This window comes from Trichechus manatus, unplaced genomic scaffold (genome assembly GCF_000243295.1).
Source record: "Trichechus manatus latirostris isolate Lorelei unplaced genomic scaffold, TriManLat1.0 scaffold00076, whole genome shotgun sequence".
In the NCBI taxonomy this organism is placed as follows: Eukaryota; Metazoa; Chordata; class Mammalia; order Sirenia; family Trichechidae; genus Trichechus; species Trichechus manatus.
The window spans coordinates 3,097,276-3,119,381 of NW_004444012.1; the positions used below are offsets into that span (position 1 = coordinate 3,097,276).

A 22,106-nucleotide genomic window follows, 5' to 3' on the forward strand; every position below is an offset into this window, starting at 1 on the left:
CACATATTAGGTGCTTAATAATGCTTAATGAAAGAAGGAATTAATATTTCAAGGGTTCCTGGGCACTTGGTATATATTGATAAATCATAATATAATCAATTAGAAATAACCCTGAAAGAAAACGTGAAACCCATAAAGTCAGCGAGGACTGTAACTGCTAACAGTTTCTAGCCTAGTGATGGTATGAACCCGCCTGGAGACAACGCCGATGAATTAAGAAATGGGACCGGGATATGATGACTCACTGGAGGAGTTCTGTTCTTTCAGAGAAGTAGGTTGATTCTTTCCATCATGATGGTGGAATATTAAACTTTAATAATATACTCTTCTAGCTCATGAGGCATTGCCATACCAATCATCATATTTGCCCCCAAAATATAATAATATACAATACAGTTAATAGAAAAGACTAAATGAAAATAACTGAATCTTTAAGGTTTAGAACACTCAGGATTTGACAATGATAAGGGTTAAACGTTGTAATCTGAATCCTTGGAACCGTCTCTTTACTATTCTGTAAATTCATCTTCTGATTGGTAAAGAGAGGAGATTAGATGTGATCACCTCTAAAGGAAGTTTCCAGTCATGTTTCTGAGGACAAAGCATCTGATCACAGAGATCAGCAGATACTTCAGGGCTAAGGTTCTTTTTCAATGGCACATAATGTCCATTTTCATAAAAGTAAACTTTCTGACAGAACAATTTCCTTTTAGGTATGGCTTATTCACTCTTACATTCAAGCAAAAAAGCTAGTAAGAATTTTCATAATATATATTCTCATAAAAGCTAGTAAGAATTTTCATAATATATATTCTCATATTCATTAGAAGTTTAATCTTTTTCCACAAAAATATATCATGAAAGCAGCTGATCTGTTTCTAAAACAAAGTTGATTTTATGATCATGATATCAGGGCACATCTTTTCCTCCTTGGATGCCTGTATTTGGAGAACTAGTGTAAATTCTTACCTCTAAGAGATGAGGCTCCATTTGATCCAGGGTTTTTCCAAGATGCTTATCTGGATCTAAACCTGCCAAGAAAGGTTAATTTTTTCTTTTTTTAGATAAGTACCGGATTGGAAGTTTAAAGACAGTCCCCTCCTCTTGCCCCCTCGTCACAGAAACCCGTATGTGTATATTTTAAACTGCTTTGATCCTAAAGTAAAATGTGCTTTGCTAATTACCCTTGGGGTAACTGATTTTCTTGCTTCTGAAAAATAAGACTCATTTTAACTGCACTGTGTCAACTGTCAGACACATTGTTTCAGTTCTTTTCTCCTTTTTGAGCAATTACGATTAGAATAAAAAAAAGAAGCATTGAAGATACGAAAGTTAAATCCTTGGTTTTAAAATTATTGTTATTTTACTCATGGACAACGGTGTAAATGTTCCACTTTATCCCTATGTTATCTACACTTGACATTTCTTACTTAGTGACTAAGAGGAGAGAAAATCAGAGCAGTAGACTGTTAATGGCCACATAATCAATTCATTTAACAGCGGCATGTGGCATACAAAGAACTGTATTATCAAAATAAATGACATTTCATTTGGATGCCCATTCATGCAACAATTTCCAAGTAAAGACAGAAACAAACAGTAACGGTGTCAATAGTCTAGGGATGACCTCTGATAATTATGCTCAACTGATACAGGAGTAGAGTTTATGCGGGTCATGGAGCGCAGGCACACCAATGTGTGGTGATAAGAACTCTTCCTGCACACCGAGACTAGCCACGCAGGGGACAAGAAATGCCAAAGTGGACAAAGAAATGACGGCATTCACTGTAGATATTTGCATTCATATATACACTACGTGAATTGGCTGAGCTTCATATAAAGTTATTTTTATTTGTTACTGGTTTAAGCCATTCAGTTTATGAATGACACAAACTGAATAAATAGTTTTTGCTTCCAGTTGGCTGCCCTTTTTGGTAACATGATATTATAACCATGTATCAGAGCAATAAAAAGAAAGTGAAGATTCAGGGTTCTTGTCACTGAGTATTAAAGTAGATCAAGCCCTAGGCAAAACAACTTAGACTAGTAGAGTTAGGCAGATTAGGTAAGTCCACTCCTTCTTTGCTGATCTTCTCATGTTATGTTCCTTAGAATTAAAGTCTCAACTGACAGGGTGGACATGTACACGAACTATTCTTGGACTTTGTCCAGTGCCTCTGTTCCTGTGAATGACTCTGGAATTCAATCTTTAAAAAGGAATAAATAAATGAAACACTTCAAAGCAAACACCCATGTAATCACCACCCACATTTAACAAGCATTAACATCTTGCCATATTTCCTCCAAAACGCTTTCCGTTAAGAAACAAAACACCATAGACGTAACAGAATTCCACGGCGTATCTAACTCGAATCAATGCCTCTCTCTCTTTATATATGTATATCTTCAACTTTATTACATATTGCTCAATAACTCTGCAAAAAGTATTACCGAACAGTAATTCCAACATCAGGGAATTAGAATTCCCATTTCACATACTGTAAAAATAATTTATTGCTGTCAGATTTTTAAATCTTTGTCAATCCGATACATACGAAATTCTTTTGCATACTTGTTTTAATTTCCATTTCTCTATCAATAAGAGTAAGCATTTTTCAGATTTTACTGTTACTCATTCTGGTTTTCACTTCTGGGAAATCCCTATTAATACCATTTGCCTGATTTCAATGTTGAATTTTGTCTCTTATTCCATCATTCTAGGTTCTTGATATATTCTGAGTAATAACCCTCATTATCAGTATTGTAAATATCTTCCCTCATCAGTGGCTTATCTTTACACTCCTTTTTTGGGTGAGAGGGTGTGGGTCTTTTGATAAACCTGTTTTTAATTTTATACTAGTCAAAAATTTTTTTTTAATTTTTTTTCTTTTGTTTCTTAATAAACCCTTTCTACCCCAAGGCCGTAATGTTAGTCTCCTATATTTTCTTTTCAAAGTTTTAAAATTTTGTTATTCACATTTACATCTTTAATCCAGCTAGAATTTACTTTCACCTAATATATATGGTAGTGTTGCAATTCTGTCTCGTATTTACGGATAATCGGGACTATTTATGAAATCCCTCCCCTCCTGAGGTATCTGCCACATCTGCCAAAAACAAAGGATCCGCCTGTGTGATGCCACCTGCAGGATTTACTACAGTACACTCCAGCACGCGTTGTTGCTGTTGCTGGCTGCCTCTGACTAGGTTCTGACTCATGGCGACCTCATGTACAACAGAAAGAAACGCTGCCTGGTCCTGTGCCACCCTGATGACCACTGGTATGTCTGAGTCCACTGTTGTGACTATGGTGTCACATCAGTCCGTCTCATTGAGGATGTCCCTCCTTTTCGCTGACCCTCTAGTTTATCAGGATAAACCTGGGTGGTGTAGTGGTTAAGAGTTCGGCTGCTAACCAAGAGGTCGACAGTTCGAATCCACCAGGCCCTCCTTGGAAACCCTATGAGGCAGTTTGACTCTGTCCTGTGGGGTCGCTATGAGTCGGAATCCGTGGTTAGCCGGCAACGAAAAGACTTTAGTCAGAACTCATAACTCCAGAAGCTGTAACTTATGGTGCTACAACTGTCTTTATCTTTTTCTACTGCTTAGATCACCAATAGAAAGTTTGCTAATTAACATAGCGGCTGTTACAAATAATTTTTCCTTCGGAAATTAATTCTAAAAAAAAAAAAACACTTATATAGTACTTACTGTGTGCAAGATGGAGCCCTGGTGGTGCAGTGGTTAAGAGCTTGGCTGCTAACCAAAAAGTCGGCAGTTCAAATACACCAGACACCCCTTGGAAACTTTATGGGGGTGGTTCGACTCTGTCCTATAGGGTCACTATGAGTCGAAATGGACTCGAGGGCAATGGGTTTTATGTGCAGGGTACTGTTATCAGTGCTTTACAAATATTAACTAATTGAATTCTCATAATAATCCACTGAGTAGATACTATTATTGTGGTGATTTAACAGACGGGTAAATTGAGGCACAGAGAGATTAGCTGACTGTCTAAGGTCACCCACTATCAAGAGCTAGAATCAGGGTTCAAACTCAGGCAGCCTGGCTGTAGAGTCAATGCTTTAAACTACCGTGCTATGATGTTTCTCTTTACTGGGTTAACAAAGCTCCCTTCTATATCTCATTTGTTACCATTTCCTGGGTTTTGTTTTCATTTTTAGAGCGTGAACAGACATCGCATTTTACATACACTTTGCCCAAATCTGCTGAGATGTGTTTCCCACCATCTTCGCTAATACTGCACATGAAAGCCATTGCCATCAAGTAGATTCTGACTCATAGCGACCCTGTAAGACCCAGCAGAACTGCCCCCGAGGGTTTCCAAGTCCGTAATCTTTACGGAAGCCGACTGCCACATCTTCCTCCCACGGAGCTGTTGGTGGTTTTTGAACTGCCGACCCTTCAGTTAGCATCTGAGTGCTTAACCACTAAACACCAGAGCTCCTTGTATTGAATTTTACTAAATTTAAAACTTTTGCCATTCTGAGAGAGAAAAAAATGACATTTATCTCACTGGTAGTTTTATTTGCGTATCTTTAATGTTGTACGATTGCGGTTCACTCTTTTTTTATCCAGAAATTTATGGTCAGATTTGTAACCTTCTTCCTGTGAACTGCCTGTTTGTATCCTTTGGCAATTTTTCTAATAGATTAATCATCTCTTCTTATTAATATGGAAACACCGCTAAACCAAGGCCGAGGCTGTTAGGTTCTGGTTTAGAAAACTATCCCGTGTGCTTTTTCTGGGGTTTGCCATTTGTTTCATGAATTTGCTGAGGGCAGCATATTTTACAGGTGATTGTTCTTTTATTCTCCATAGATCCTGAAAGATATTTGGCAGTTTGGGGAGTCTTATTAATATGCCAGCCTTTTGTTGCTGTTTTCAATGTGTCCCCCCGCACCCCTTTTCAATTCCATGAATTTTACTCTTACCATTTCATTCCTTCTGATTTCTTGGTGTTTGTTTATTAGTTTATTTATTTCTACCTTTCTGATTTGAATCCTTCACTTACATTTACATATATATTGTAAGTAGAAGAATTTAAGAATCATTTTAGGGGCGTCTCGGATTTTAAAGGTAGCACTTTCATTGCCCACCGCTTGTCCGTCAGTTTGTTGTACTGTGGTGGCTTGCATGTTGCTATGATGCTGGGAGCTATAATACTGGTATTTCAAAGAACAGCACAGTCACCCACGGTGGACAGGTTTCAGTGGAGCTTCCAGATTAAGACAGACTAGGAAGAAGGACCTGGAGATCTCCTTCTACAAAAATTGACCAATGAAAAACTATGAGTAGCAACAGAACACTGTCTGATACAGTGCCAGAAGATGAACCCCTCAGCTTGGAAGGCAGTCCAAATACGACTGGGGAAGAGAAGAGCTGCATCCTCAAAGAAGAGTTGACCTTAACGATGTGGATGGAGTAAAGCTTTCAAGACCTTCATTTATTCATGTGGCATGACTCAAAATGAGAAGAAAACAGCTGCAAACATCCATTAATAATCAGAACATAGGATGTACGAAGTATGAATCTAGGAAAACTGGAAGTCATCAAAAATGAAATGGAATGCATAAAGATCGACATCCTAAGCATTACTGAGCTCAGCTTTCAATCGACAATCATATGGTCTACTATGCCGAGAAGGACAAAATGAAGAGGAATGGTATCACATTCATCATCAAAAAGAACATTTCAAGATCTATCCTGAAGTACAACGCTGTTAGTGACAGGATAATATCCATATGCCTACAAGGAAGACCAGTTAATATGACTATTGCTCAAATTTAGGCCCCAACCACTAAGGCCAAAGATGAAGAAACTGAAGATTTTTACTAACTTCAGGAGTCTGAAATTGATCAATCACGCAATCAAGATCCACTGGTAATTACTGGCAATCGGGATGCGAAACTTGGAAACAAAGAAGGATTGGTAATTGGAAAACATGGCCTTGGTGATAGAAACAACGCTGGAGATCGCATGCTAGAATTTTGCAAGAACATGACTTATTCACTTCAAATACCATTTTTCAACAACATAATCGGTGATTATACAAGTAGACCTAGCTGGATGGAATACACAGGAATCAAATCGACTGCATCTGTGGAAAGAAAGCCTGGAGAAGCTGAGTACCATTAGTCAGAACAAGGCCAGGGACTGAATGCGGAACAGACCATCAATTGCTAATATGCAAGTTCAAGTTGAAGCTGAAGAAAATTAAAACAAGTCCATGAGAGCCGAAGTACAACCTTGAGTACATCCGCCTTGAATTTAGAGACGATCTCAAGAACAGATTTGACACACTGAACACTAATGACTGAAGACCAGACGAGTTGTGGGATGACATCAAGGACATCATACATAAGGCAGCTCGAGAAGACAAATTATAATGATACGTGGAAAGACCTGGAGTTAGAAAACCAAAAAGGAAGAACACACTCGGCATTTCCAAAGCTGAAAGAACTGAAGAAAAATTCAAGTCTTGAGTTGCAGTAGTGAAGGATTCTAAGGGGAAAATATTAAACGATGCAGGAAGCATCAAAAGAAGATGCAACGAATACACAAAGTCACTGTACCAAAAGGAATTGGTCGATATTCAACCACTTCAGGATGTAGCATGTGATCAAGAACCAATGGTACTGAAAGAAGTCCAAGATGCACTGAAGGCACAGGCAAAAAACAAGGCTCCAGGAATTGACAGAATATCAACTGAGATATTTCAACCAAAGGCTGCAGTGCTGGAAGTGCTCACTTGTGTATGCCAAAAAATTTAGAAGACAGCTACCTGGCCAACTGACTGGAAGAGATCCATATTTGTGCCCATTCCAAAGAAAGGTGATCCAAAAGAATACAGAAATTATCAAACAATATCATTAATATCACAAGCAAGTAAAATTTTGCTAAAGATAATTAAAAAACGGTTGCAGCAGTACATCAACAAGGAACTGCCAGAAATACTAGCCAGATTCAGAAGAGGACATGGAACGAGAGATATCATTGCTGATGTCTACTGGATCTTGGCTAAAAGCAGAGAATACCAGAAAGATGTTTACTTGTGTTTTATTGACTATGTAAAGGCATTCATCTGTGCGGATCATAAAAAATTACGAATTAACATTCTGAAGAATGGGAATTCCAGAACAATTAATTGTGCTTATGTGGAACCTGTACATAGACCAAACAGAACAAGGGGATACTGCGTGGTTTAAAATCAGGCAAGGTGTGTGTCAGGGTTGTATCCTTTCATCATACTTATTAAATCTGTTTGCTGAGCAAGTGGTCTGAGAAGCTGGAATATATGAAGAACAGGGCATCAGGATTGGAGGAAGACTCGTTAACAACCTGTGCTATGCAGGTGACACAAACTTACTTGCTGAAAGTGAAGAGGACTTGAAGCACTTACAGATGAAGATCAAAGACCACAGCCTTCAGTATGGATTACACCTCAACATAAAGAAAACCATAATCCTCACAACTGGACCAATAAGCAACATCATGATAAACAGAGAAAAGATTGACATTGTCAAGGATTTCATTTAACTTGGATCCACAATCAACACCTATGCAAGCAGCAGTCAAGAAATCAAACAATGCATTGCACTGGGCAGATCTGCTGCAAAAGCTGTCTTTAAAAAGTGTTAAAAACAAAGGTTTTTTGGACGACTAAGGTGGGCCTGACCCCAGCCATGATATTTTCAATCGCCTTGTATGCATGCAAAAGCTGGGCAACAAATAAGGAAGACCAAAAAAGAATGATGCTTTTGAATTATGATGCTGGCGAGGAATACTGAATATACCGCGGATTACTAGAAGAACGAACAAATCTGTCTTGGAAAAAGTACAGCCAGAATGCTCATTAGAAGTGAGTATGTCGAGACTTTGACTCACGTACTTTGGACATATTATCAGGAGGGACCAGTCCCTGGAGAAGGACATCATGCTTGGTAAAGCAGAGGGTCAGTGAAAAAGAGGAAGACCCTCAAGGAGATGGATTGACACAGTGGCTGCAACAATGGGCTCCAACACAGCAACGATTGTGAGGATGGCGCAGGACCGGGCAGTGTTTGGTTCTGTTGTGCATGGGGTCGCGGCGTCAGAACTGACTCGACAGTTCCTAACAACAACTGCTTTTATTGTCACCCAGTTTTCAGGGTTTTGCTTTTTATTGAGTTATATCGGGTTGCACGTGTAAGTTTCAAAATATGCTTATTTATTTTTGCTACTTGTTTGTTGATTGCTAGTTTATTTGATTCAAAGCTTCTATAAACTTATTAGTGTTTGGTCTTCATGAACCATCAGTTTCTAACTAAAGTGGTAAAATCTCCCATTATGATTATGGTTTTGATCATTTCTTCTCATAATTCTGTCAGTTTTACTTTATATATTTAAGAGTTATGTTGTTAAGTGTATACAAATTCATAATGTTTGAAACTTCTTAATGGGATCATTTTTTATGAAGATGGAGTGACAGTTTCATCTCCATAAAGGAGTCTTTGTCTTAAACAACACCAGCTTTCTTTTGTTTTGTTTAGTATTTTTCTGGCATACATTTTCCTATCATTTATTCTCAAATTTTCTGTGTGCTTTTGTTTTGGATGCCTCTTGTAAATTGCGTATATTAGATTTATTTATTTGTTTCATCCAGTCTTACAAATACATTCTAAACAAATATACTTTTACATTTATTTTCATTACTTATCTGTACAGACTTGTTTCTATAATCTTATTGTAGATTTTCTGTCACAATGTATTTCGTTTTTCTTTTCTCTGTTCTACCTCATAGTGGATTGAAATAGATTATTGTTTGCTTGTTTTATTCTGCGGATTTGAAAGTATAAATTGGATTTTTACTCTTTCAGTAATTCAAAACCATAATTTCCAAGTCTAAGGTTATTAAGTCTCTTTAGCCCCCTTCTGACCCAGAAAAGAGAGCACGTTTTAACTAGGCTGCCAAGGAAACTCCACCACATTGCTATTGTTGTGTAGAATTTTAATTCCATTATTTAAAGAAAATAAATAATAACTACGATTACCAACATATTTTACAATTTCTGTTCTCACCCATGTTTCTCATTTGTTTTTCCTCGACACAACCTGTTTCTTACTCATTCCATGCTTTATTCTTTCACTGAAGATCTATGAGTAGTAAACTCTCCTAGTTTTGATATATCTGTAAAAACCTCTATTTCACTCACATCATTACATAATAATTTAGCTGTAATATATTATTTTGCCTGGCTTTTTTTGTTCCTAATGAGAATTACGCTGTCAGCCTAACAGTAGTTCCCATATAAGGAATCCATATTTTCTCCATACTGGATTGTACATCTACCACCCATCTGTTAGTTTACCATAATGCAGTGGCTTGTGTGTTGCTATGATACTGGAAACTGTGCCACCAAGTATTTCAAATACAGCAGGGTCATCCATGGTTGACAAGTTTCAGCAAAGCTTCCAGACTAAGACAGACTAGGAAAAAAGACCTGGTGATCTACTTGTGAAAATCAGCCAGTGAAAACTCCATGGATCACAACAGAACACTGTCCAATACAGTGCTGGAAGGCGAGCCCCCTAGGTTGGAAGAGAGTGAAAAGACAGTGAGCACAACCATGGCCCTGAGATAACCGACAGCTGTGAAGACGGTGCGGGACTGGGCAACGTTTCATTCTGCTCTACATGAGGTCACCACGAGTCAGAGCCAACTAGACAACAACCACCAACAAAGACTGTACAAATTTCAATTTACCTGTGACATCCTGTAATTTTAATACAACATGTGTATTCACATTTATTCTGTATAGCATCTACTATGCACTTTAAATCCAAAGGATCACGCCTTTCTTTAAATCTAGAAAATTTTCAGCCATTATACGTATGAATACTGTTTTTCTGCCTTCTCTATTTTTTTTGTGGAACATATATTACACAAGTATTACAATTTCTCAGTCTATCCACCATATTTCCTAATTGCTCTGTGATTTTTTTTCTTTATTTCTTTGTTGCCTTTTGGGCGAATTACTTTCTACTTCACTAATTCTCGTTTTGATTTGGCTTATCTAGAGTTTATTCTACCCACTGAGGTTTTTTTTTTTTTTAATGACTGTATGTTTCATTTCCAAATTTCTAATCAGTTATTTTTTACATCATCCTGCTGTTTGTCTGGCTGAATTTTTTTTTCTCCCCTTCTAATTTGGTTGCTTAAAAAAATTGGATGTTATACTTTTCTTTATCTCTTCAAGGTTCTTCCTCATGTGGAGTGCTTTCAGTCTCTGTTTCTCCACAGGATATGATCTTACAACTGCCTTTGCCTGTTCCTGATCCTGGTATTACAGGCCCACAGCTTCAGCGTTGCTTAATACTTCCTATATCCTTTCATTTCTAGTTCATAGGGATGTTTACAGTGTCTTCTAACACAGCTATTATGGCTTTCAAATTTTTCCTTCATATATTCCTCTACCATTGCTATGGATTTGGAACGGAAATTTGGAAAATTCGAAGCATGAATGTATAAGTCACTTTTTAGCCTTCCAATTCCTTGATTCTCATATATATTGGTCACACAAAACACTGATACTCAGCACTCGGTAACTAGGATACACTTCATTAAAATCACTTTAAAAGTTTCATGACTGAATCTAAGAATTCATGTTTTACATTATAAATAAGAATCTGGGAGTAAATACATGCCTGTATAAAAGGCATGAAAGGGAACTTAAGAGCTTATGGTTTTGCAGAGTTAGGCAATAAAAGATCAAACTGGTGGTCCTTCCACTTTTCTTGCAGTCTTTTTTATTCATTATAGATTCATCAGGCCCCAGTTCTAAACTGATAAATTATAAAAAAAAGCTTTTATATCTTATTTCAGAGATGGCTATACTTCTGTGGTGGATAAAGTAATCTGATTTGCTTTTACATAGGAAAGTCAGTAAAATATGCAAATATAAGCTACACTGGGCACAATTTTTCCACATGAATCTCAAATCATCACATAGTTACACCTGGGTAAAAATAAGTTGTTGATTTCAAGAGTTTTCTGCAATCATAAAAAAAAAATTTTTTTTTCAATTTAATTATTCCTGGGCTATGCACTGAAAATTCTATGAAGCTGAAACAAGTAAGCCAAAATTTAAAATATTAAGATTTTAAAATACTTTCCTGAAACACACTTTAGACAATTTCACTACAGTAGAAATTGATTTTAAAACTGTAAAGTAGCTAAAATAAAAGAGTCACATTTATTTTCTCTCAGAGCTAATAATGAAATAAACTTCAAGTGTGGGGTTTTATAGGTTTGGTAATAGGGTCTGTGCCAAGTTTAGTGAGGGTGGTATAAGCTACGATGATTCATGGGTCTGATGCTTTCAACATTTCACATAAAGCAGACCAATCAGGAACAATATTTCACATACACAAAACAACGGATGATTTCAACGGACATACATAACCAACAGAATGTCAGAACCTGAGAAATAAACCACTTGATAACATTTTAAATTTATCAAAGGATATATCTGGTAATGTAGGTAGGCTTTTTTGACATGAATAATGATTTAGGAGTTCTTATCTAATAATATGATACTATTTAAATAGACTACAATTATTTTCCTAAAAAAGTCCAACTTTTAATGATGGTAACTGCTTGTCTAGAATCAATATAACAGCCTACATGTTCTGAATGTACCCTTCTGCTTTAAATCAATACAATATAGAACACATACTTCTGCGAGGCTAAGATGTTCCACTGTACTTGATTAGAATGATTATGCAGGTCCTTTTCTCCTGATGCCTTACTAGTTACTCTGTCCAAGAGCGGTCTGCCTTGGCTTCAATTTTTTTGTTCATTCAAAAGTGACAAGTCATTACGGAACTCATGATCATCGCCCATATGGAATGCATTTCAGATTGTTTTTATAAAATATTTTCTTGGATAAGATCCAGAGATCCCTAGTAATTCAAGCCACTGTCCTTGAGAAAGCAATGGCCTAAAGCCATCTTGATCTCTGAGATCTCTTCTAAATCGGCTGAGACTATTATACGCGGGATGATATTAGTCAGGGATATGGTGGGAAAATTATTCATTCTACTCAAGAATATATTTGGATGCAGAACTTTTCTTGAGAAATCTTTTTAATGATTAGAATATTGATGATTCCATAAATATTACACTATATGCAAATGAAAACTCTTTGTAACTTATTTTTATAAATATAATGAATGATCGAATACTTAATTTCTTACACTTCCACATCTTTTTTTTTTTTTTACAAGTTTCTTCATTTAAAAACATCTTAGTATTGTACAGAGCCCTGGTGGCACAGTGGTTAAGAGCTCAGGCTGCTCACCAAAAGGTCGGCAGTTCAAATCCACCTGTCGTTCCCTGGAAACCCTATAGGGCAGTTCTACTCTGTCCTATAGGGTCACTATGAGTCGAAATCAACTCGATGGCAACAGGTTACAAGTTAGTATTGTATGTATGTATAGACTTTACAATGTTTATTTTCATTTCTCTTAATGGAAAAAGACAATTATTAAAATAATTTTAAAACAAGGAAAAATAGATCCCTTTAACATAAAAAAAGTTAGCTAATCTATAATTATGAAGTTCTTTTTAGTTTTTGATCTTGTGTATTTTGGTTTTTATATTTTCTAACTACATGATGTACACTGAGAATTCCGACATCCAAGGTCCTTTATAATTGAGAATGGAAGGTCAGGGTCAGATTAATGTGAATAAAATATATTTATTGTTGAACTTATTTTTTAAATTTTTATGTTTTACACGGTTCATAGAGAAACATTTAAAATAATGAGATACCCGAGTTAAAATTTAACATAAAACTTAGACAACATAAACAACTCAGTTCAATGTACTTGTTTTACCAAGAAGAATCCACTTATGTTTCCAAGCAACTAAAGAATGATACTAATATACTAATACATTTGCTCTCAAATGACTGTTTTACATAGAATCATTTTAAAGTATAAGAATATATAACAATGCCTCAGTAATATTAAATCCATTTTATACATTCATTCCATTTTCAATTTTTTAAACAGTAGCCATTTAATGGGAAAATGCAGCCAGTCCAATATGCATAATTCTCTCTTTCTTTAAATAAACCCTAGTATCCAGATCCAATACAATGTCAGTATAATCTGAAAATCTCCCTCCTAACCGTTGTAATGCCATCATTCCCATTTTATTTTATATGAGGCTGCATTACATTAAAGCCCTTCGAGGGGCTGTGAAAAGCCCATGAAAGAGCCCCAATGGCTCATCGGCTTTTTGAATGCAATTCAACTTTATCTAAAAGCTTTCATTTACCCCAGACCTTCAAAAAGATGTTTCTTTTTCAGCCTCATTTAATTTAGGTGTCTCTTTTCCAGTGAAGCCTGGGTCATAAATGGACATAAATTGTGCTATACCCAAACCCTAACAGTCAGTTCAATTTACCTCTTGAACCAGTCAACTGTGGAAAGTGAGTCTCCATGGTATCTATCTCCCCTTTGAAAACCTTTATAATCACTGAGATGGTTACATTTATTAATGTTGATATACATATCAATATCAAGAAATAACAGTATGAATAAAGAAGACAATTATAATCCACAAAACCCAGGATGATGTTATATTTAGAGTACAGTCAACTCAAACACATGCATAAATTACTTAAAGTTACTAACAAGATATTCTACAAAGCGCAGAAAAAAATTTACTGTAAATCCTGACACCTAACCGTTTAATTATGTCTTAAAGACATTCCTTGATGGACGCTGGGTGGATGAATACACCCACAACAAGACCTAGGCACTAGCTAACTCCATGCAGAATTAAGAAATTAATTAGGAGGAAGAATCATAATTTGCAGAGCTGACATCTATTTTATTTTACTTGCATGTATCAATGGGAAGCAATTACAATTCAATTAAAATATTCAATTTTATTACTTTACTGACCGACCTTGAAGTTAATGCCTGTTTTATTTAATTGCATCATCTATGAATAAATGTTAACCCTACAATGTTACGCCCCATTATTTTCAAGGCATTTTTCAACTTCTCAACTGAATTATATCAGTCAATTTATTATCTACTGTCATGAAAGCAAGTGGACGTTTATTTCTTCAAGACAGCCCAACAGATGATGAGAGACACATCATAAAAGGTTTGATAATGCTGTTTTTAACAAAATCAAGTAAAATGAATTGTGTCCTCATATCAACTTTGGCAGCCTAGACTTGTACTGTAAACCAGTAGGTGATGTTAGAAAAGGTATGATCACTCTGAGAAGGAATGTCTAGTCTGCCTATAATTCTTGACAAATCCATTTCAGATAAAAACTGAGCACCCTATGTATCTTCAAAAGTAGAAAACAAAAGACAAAAAAAAAAAAAAAAAAAAAACCCTGATAATATTTTTATTTTACTAACATGCTCACTGACCACTGGGACAAGTGGATTCCATTTTAAAGACTCAAATGGTTTCAATGGTAAATATAACTTTTATTTGTTCCCAGACTCAACTTGAGCCCACCATTATTCTATAATTGAGCATTTTGATAGTAAGATTATGAAATTTGTGTTAAAAAGAACAAATAAGAAAGAATTCTGATTAAGTCATCTCTAAAGAAAAAATGAGCACACATATTTGAAAGTGACTATCTGGAGAACTTATTTCAAGTTCCAGACCTTCCATTTCTCCAATTAGAGCACTAAACACTTACCCATCTTAGAGGTTGCATTAGGACTTATCTTACCATGTAGCTTCTTTCTAAAATCTTTAAATTAGTATTTTACTTTGAGTGTAAGTAATACTAAGTAGACTCAGATACGTTATGAATTCACTTTTAAGATCTATGAAACCCATGGCCATTGAGTTGATTTAGACTCATAGTGACCCTACAAGATAGAGTAGCACTGCCCCATAGCATTTCCAAGAAGTGGCTGGTGGATTTGAACTGACAACCCTTTGGTTAGCAGCCAAGACCGTAACCACTGAGCCACTAGGGCGCCTTTAAGATCTATGGTATCCATGAAATGAATGATGAATAAATCACGTTAAGTATAATTAAGCAGTTAAAGATAATCAGTACCTGCTGGTGATAGCTGTACGGTCTCTTTTCTACCTTTAAAAATACTATATAGTTTTTAAATATAAATAAGAAATAAAAAGTGAAAGATACATGTAGAACAAAGAGAAATTATTTTAAAAGGATTTAAAATATTTTAAAAACATCTTCCTAATCTTTAGTATTAGTGTTCAACATGACGAGTACTGGAAAGAAACTCAACATGAGTACAGCATGTTTGAAGAAGTTTAAGTTGAGGCTAAAAATGGACAAAGGCAAGATCCTATAGGGCTTTGTGTTCTACGTTAAGGAGTTTATACTCGAAAGTAAGGTCACAGAGAAGAAGAGAAAGCAGAGGAATGGCATGATCTAAGTTACCTTTTAGAAAGATCACTCTAGTTGTGCGCTAGCTCCTTGGAAGGGAACAAGATTAAAGGTCGGAAGTTGAGTAAAGAGGTTGCTGCAGTTAGTCTGGGGGAGAGGTGATGTATTCAACAAGGCAACGGGGACAGGAGGAGGAGAAGAGATGTAAAAACAGCACGCGGTAGACAGGATATACAGGAATTGCTTATGAACTGGTGTGGGGAATACAGGAGAGGGAAAAGGCAAAATGAGTTTCAGATTTAGGCTTTGGGTAAACTAAAGATGGTGACACCATTTCCTTCATATTTAGAACACTTGAACAGAAGGAAGTTTGGGAAGAAAAATAAAAGATGAATTTAATTTTAGACATGTGTGAGGTTCCTGTGATTCACGTGAGAAGACATATCCAATTGGCAGTTAGGTGTGGTGGGTTAGAGTCCAGCAAAGAGGTGTCGGCTGCAGATACTAACACAGAAATAGAAGCCATGAGATGAAGTCACTCAAGGAGAATATGTAGAGCGAGAAGAGAAAATACAGGAAAGCGTCTTCAGAAACACCACTGCAGTCAGAATGAAACGTCCCAAAATGTAGATCTGATCGGGTCACTTTCTGTTTTAAAATCCTTCAATTGTATGTCTTGGCGAGATGAGCACAGGCGACTAACTTTCTCCATTTCTTCCCTTCCCTATCCCAAGCTGTACTGAAAAGATCACTGGGTAAAGGAGGAAGAAAATATCAGGATTGAAAGTGGGAAAGAATACTATTCACATACCCAGAACCTCAATTAAATTCTGGTAGAATGAAGATGGAATCACATCCAAAGTACGTGCTGTACTACGACTCTTCTACTGAGAAAGAATAACTTGCTAGAAAACGAAGTACAGGAGACTCTGGGAGACCCTGATCACAGCCCACACCTCTGCGCTGAGAACTAATGAGTGGGATGCAATTCCTCCAGTGCCACAGGGAATCACTCCTGAGTCCTTCTGCACCTACTCTCTTTCTTCACTTACTCTTCTTCCCCTACACTTCACTCCATTTCTGGCTCTCTCTTTCTCATCTTGGAATCCTCTTCATACATCTGTTTCCGTGGATTTTTTGGTTGGCTTATTTGCATTACTCTGTTATAACACTGGGACTTGCTTACATACAGCTGTGTTCATTTATTGTGGCACACCTCAACTTTCCTAGTGAGTTCTTGCTTCCGATTACCCAACAGCCTAGGCTGGTTTACTCTCAAGTTGAGCACATTTTGGATGACATATCCCCTTGGTGTGCTCCAGGCTTCAAACGCTGCAGTGTGGGCTTCGGCTTCCTCAGCTTGTTGGTCCCAGACCACATCTCACGGTCTTTGTGGGCGAGACATGGCATTCGCACTTCTCAACTTGCTAGCCTTGCGTTGGGAGATGCAATCCCTCACCTGGTTCTCATATGAGTTTACGCTGACCTTGGCCTATGTATACTGATGCACATTCTACTTGCATTTCTAATACTAATTAATATAACGTGAAATTTTCCAAGCACCTCATTATTGTGATTTTATACATTTCTAAGAAGTTTTCTGCTTTCTACTTGTATGAAGATTGGGTGAAAGACTATATTTTCCCCTCTAGATTTATTATATTTAGCAAAGGCTATCAAATAGACTTCTTGTTATAAGTTGCTGTTGAATTGATTCCAGCTTATGGCGACCACACGTGTTATAGAGAGTAGAACTGCTCCATAGGGTTTTCTTGGCTGTAATCTTAACAGTAAGGAGCCCTGGTGGTGCAACTGGTTAAGTACTTGGCTGCTAACCAAAAGGTTGGTGGTTTAAAACCACCCGGCCACTTCTCGGGAGAAAGACCTGGCAATCTGCTTTTGTAAAGATTATAGTCAAGAAAACACAATGGGGCAATTTTACTCTGTCACATGGGCCGTGATGAGTCAGAATCTACTCGCGGGCACCTAACAACAACAATCTTAATGGAAGCAGACTGTAAGGACTTTTCTTCCACAGTATCACTGTGTGGGTTTGAACCACCAACCTTTTACATTAATAATCAAGTACAAAGCATTTTCATCACTTGGGAATCTTCAAACAGACTTAACTCTATTTTTATTGAGGCAGCTTCCGTAACACATGGACGCTGCTCAGTATCATTGTGAGAGGCAGGCTCAGTTTGTTGGGATGTCAACCAACACATCAACCAATACAATCCTACCTATCTGAAAGAGAATCTGTCAGAGGATAAGACCTACAACCTTTATAACATATCCTTGCTTCAAGCAGCTTTAATACGTAAATGTTGAGCCCTCAGCTAAGTCATTTCCCAGCCATGCCAAATATGGAATAACACTGGTATTGAGGTACTATACATAAATATCTTCTTGAACAGTATATTCATTGAATAGCCTGACTACTAAATAGAGAAACAGAAAGATTTTGTGGACTTACCTTTTCCAAAGGAGTTTTCAGTTAATTGTTACATATGATCATCAAAGTTGTTTGAGCGTTGCCGCCTGACACAGCTGTGAATACTACTATAGAGGGCTATCTTTTGTAATAGCCTGGGTTTAAGTAAGATCCTATTTTATTTATTTGTGAATATTGCATTCTATGTTTTATTTTTTACTATTAGTGGGAATTGGAGTTATTGGCTAAGATAATGGTAGAAAGAAAAGTTTTAGAATTATAAAACCAAAAAAACAAAAGAAAAACGAAAAAAAAAAAACCCACTGCCGTCAAGTCAATTCTGACTCATAGGGACTCTACACGACAGAGTAGAACTGCCCCATAGGAATTCCAAGGAGTGTCTGGTGGATTTGAACTGCTGACCTTCTGGTTGGCAGCACAGAACATAACAACATCAACTTCAAATAGTTATAGGCCTAACTTCTTTTTAGAATATGCCCTACCAAGTGAAGGAAAAGACATGCCAATGGTAAGATGAACAAAATCCGGATTGATTTACTCTGTTGTTATAATCAGTTACCCCTTACAGACCACCCTACTCAGAGATGGTGGCTGTGTCACTGGTAATATCTGTATTTAAAATTTAAGATTTTATCATCTATATTCAGAATTTAATATTTAAACCTTGATTTTTTTCTTAAATTGAAAATGGTAATTAGGTAATTTACAGCACATTTTAGAACTTTAAAAAGTCTTAACTTTTCATGTTTCAACACTTGAGTTATAAGTTTAAAAATTCTAGGCTAAAGTACTTTGTAAAAAGGTAAAAATATATTCCAAACACTATTAACTATACTTGAAAGCACATTACCAAAAAACAAAAAACCTGTTGTTGTCGTGTGGATTCCAACTCATAGCAACCCTATAGGACAGAGGAGAACTGCCCCAGAGGGTTTTCAAGGCTGTGATCTTTATGGACGCAGACTGCCACATCTTTCTCCCACGGAGCGGCTGGTGGGTTTGAACCCCTGAGCTTGGGTTAGCAGCCGAGCGCTTAACCACTGCGCCACCTGCATTCCTTGAAAGCACATTAAGTAACTCTTCTTCTTTTAACAAAATAATCACTTGAACAGAGTTCAGGTGTAAAAAAATGTTATGTTAACTATAGACTATGAAAGAATAATGCAAATTGCTTTAAACTTTTTTGTTTAGCATTCTTTTCTAGGAAGGCTATTGCAATAAATGATTTTAATTATGTCCATTATTAGCCAAATGAATGACAGAAGAGCACAATAGTAGAAGCAGTAATTAGCATGCCTTATCTTGGCTTATCTGGGCCATTATAAAGGAAGAAACAGATTAATGCAACACGGAGGCATTACCGCAGGTGAGTCTGCTCAGGAGTGGGGCCTGGCAGTTAGAAAGGCTGCACAGTTTAAGCGCCTGTTCTAATTAGTATGGGCATCTCTTGGTATTAACTCAAAAGATGAGACTTTAAAAAGTGTATTCTGAAAACATGAAGGGAAGAAAGAAAATGTCAGCAGCTCTCCAAGAAGCAAGTAAACAGTGTAAAAACCATCCAGACTTCTTGGAAGACAGATAAGGACGTTGGCTAGGAGAGATGCATGCACCGTGCTACTACGTGAAAGGTCAAAAGAGGGAAAGAAAATCTGTGGGTGGTTACCAACAAAAACAAAAAACTGGAAACACATCTATAGAGACATTTATGAACATGTTGCGAGTATCCAGAACATCTTTTAACAATTTATTTTTGCTGAATTAAATACCAGAAAGTATTGTCAGGGAAGGGGGAACGTGAAACACGAAAGGTAATGTGAGCACTAAACAGCCAGTCTGAGAGGCCTGACTAAGTGCTGAGCGTCTCCTCAAGCCATGAGGGCAGCAGGTAAGAGGAAGGGAAGTAGCACGGAAGTTTAATTTAGTTTTTTTTTTTTTTGCATCGACCTCTGCTGTTCAGGCTAGTGGGGAAATGACTATTCCAAGGGCACTTTCTGAGGAAACCAGGGGGCCGCAGCAGAGAACAATCTCCTGGGAGGAAATAAGAGAGCGACTGGAGAGATTCCACAGCAATAAATCACCATGACCAGATAGTATTCATCGGAGAGTTTCTGAAGGAAATAAAGTGTGAAATGGCTGAGCTACAGATGAGGGCATGCCATGTATCTGGGAAACCAGCAACTGTTTCCAAATAGTGCAATTTTGCTAATATGAAGCTTTTCCTTAGGAAAGAAAAAAAAAACTCAAATTAAGATTTATAGAATTACAGACCAGAGGTTCTCCCGGTGATAATGGGGAAAGTGATAGAGTCTAATTAAGAAAAGCATCCTTCCACATCAGGATAAGGTTAACCTGCGAAGGTCAAATCACCCACGGAGTCTATAAAGAGACTGTGTCTCTCCATCCTATTAAACTTATCTGGAAATGTCAATAAAATACTAGATAGAAGTAAACCAGTAAATGTAATTTATTTGGGAATCAGATGAAGCTTTTCACAAGGTCATATGAGACTATCCAGGAAAATAAATAAGCCCAGTCTTTGAGACGAGAGGCCACAAGAGAAACTTCGGTCATTAATTTTAAAAAATTTGCTAGTAATGAAAATGAAGTTTGAGACGATTTCTCTTTTCTTCCCTGACACTGGATTACCTCTTCCAGTAATATACATCACCTTAAAATTTAAAAAAAAAAGAATATCGCTATGGATAAGATACAGAGTAACAGCAGAGAAGGGAGATGCACCCCTCAATCAAGAAGGAAACAAGACCCCAACAGGCAATGGCAGAGTAAGCATGTAACGCATTCACACCAATCGAATGGAACCTGAAAGCCACAAGTGCGTGTAAGTTTCTTATCACTGTGCTCTGTGGACCCATCAACATTTCATGAAAACAAGTGGTAAAGCAGTGAGTCTGATTTCTGTGTAGTTGAATAAGAACTGTCTCCTTCAAAGTGGTCGCCCACGGACACTGTATAATTATCCCATAGTGTACATTTGCCCTTGATTTGAACAATTTCTAAAATTTTCTCTATAGAACTACCTACAAAGCAGTAGTAGCATATTATCCAAATCTTTGAGAGTGGAGCCAGAAACCATTAGAAAAGGATGGAATTCTGACCAAAAAGGCACCCTTAGTAGAGAGCTGGACCAACGGTATGACATCTACTATATCAGCAGGGAACAGCAGTATTGTACAGGGAGAGAGAAAGACCATGTGGTATAGACATGAGCCAGTCCAGCAGTGGGGAACACACAGAGGCCTGGGGCAACCATCTATCCCACTATTTGAGAGCTCCAAACTTTAGAAAGTTCCAATACCAAACCAAGACCCATTTCACTATATATCAACCATTTGCTCTTAGAATTGTCCTTTGATGTCATGCAAAGTACCAGCAGCCTTTTAAATCTTGTGGATTGCTATAAAAATCTCCATTCTCCTTGGCCCAGTAACCTTCTACCTGCTCTTCAGGCTAAATATAGAGCTCCTTTAAATAGTCTTCATATGGCACTATTTCCTGTCCTTTCATTGTACTTGTCACTCCCCACTCACTGAATTATAGTTGTTTATGTGTCCCATTTTAATGCAATCGCCTCCCTCTGCTTAGAAGAAGAACTTCTGCTCTTCGTAGGTAAAACATGAAAAATAAAACTTAAATTGATCATCATACTTTCTGTAGTTATCTGAGGCTAATTCATTGTGATTGTCATTTTCAGGGCTATTTCTATGACTATCTTTTATACACACTTGAGATTCAACTGTTTATTTTGCCTGTTTCTTAAATTAATGTAGCTGTAATCCTCATACACTAAGGTGTCTATAACAAAACACAGTATTTCACATTACCTCAGAGTGCAACCTGTATAAAGACCTTTATACAGCAAAAGCAAAAGATCATTAAAAAGTCAGGAAAGAAAGAAAAGACTAAAATGGATTTCAGAAGAGACTGAAACTTGCTCTTCAACACTGAGTAGCTAAAGTGAACGGAAGAAATGATGACATAAAAGAGATGAAGAGAAGATTTCAAAGGGTTACTTGAGAAGACAAAGTAAATAATGAAACGTGTCAAGACATGGAGTCGGAAAACCGAAAGGGAAGAACATGCTCATTTGCTGCTTTGTTAGCCACGATGTACCACAGACACGTATTAACCTTAATGCCACAGAACCCTTAAGACTTTTATCTTGAGTGCTAGCGTTTAGCTACATCTCTTCCATTCTATATTGCGAATTGGTTTTAGGGA

At 37.0% G+C, this 22,106-nt stretch overlaps 1 protein-coding gene across 2 annotated transcripts in view; it reads right to left on the reverse strand.

Moving 5' to 3' along the window:
- Positions 1-22,106, reverse strand: part of DPH6 (diphthamine biosynthesis 6) — a 204,195-nt gene that overhangs the window by 32,890 nt on the left and 149,199 nt on the right. For both annotated transcript variants that reach the window (XM_004380602.2, XM_023735112.1), the window contains exon 6: positions 970-1,031. In XM_004380602.2, coding sequence (XP_004380659.1) covers positions 970-1,031 — 62 coding nt within the window. The remainder of the gene's footprint in view (positions 1-969; positions 1,032-22,106) is intronic.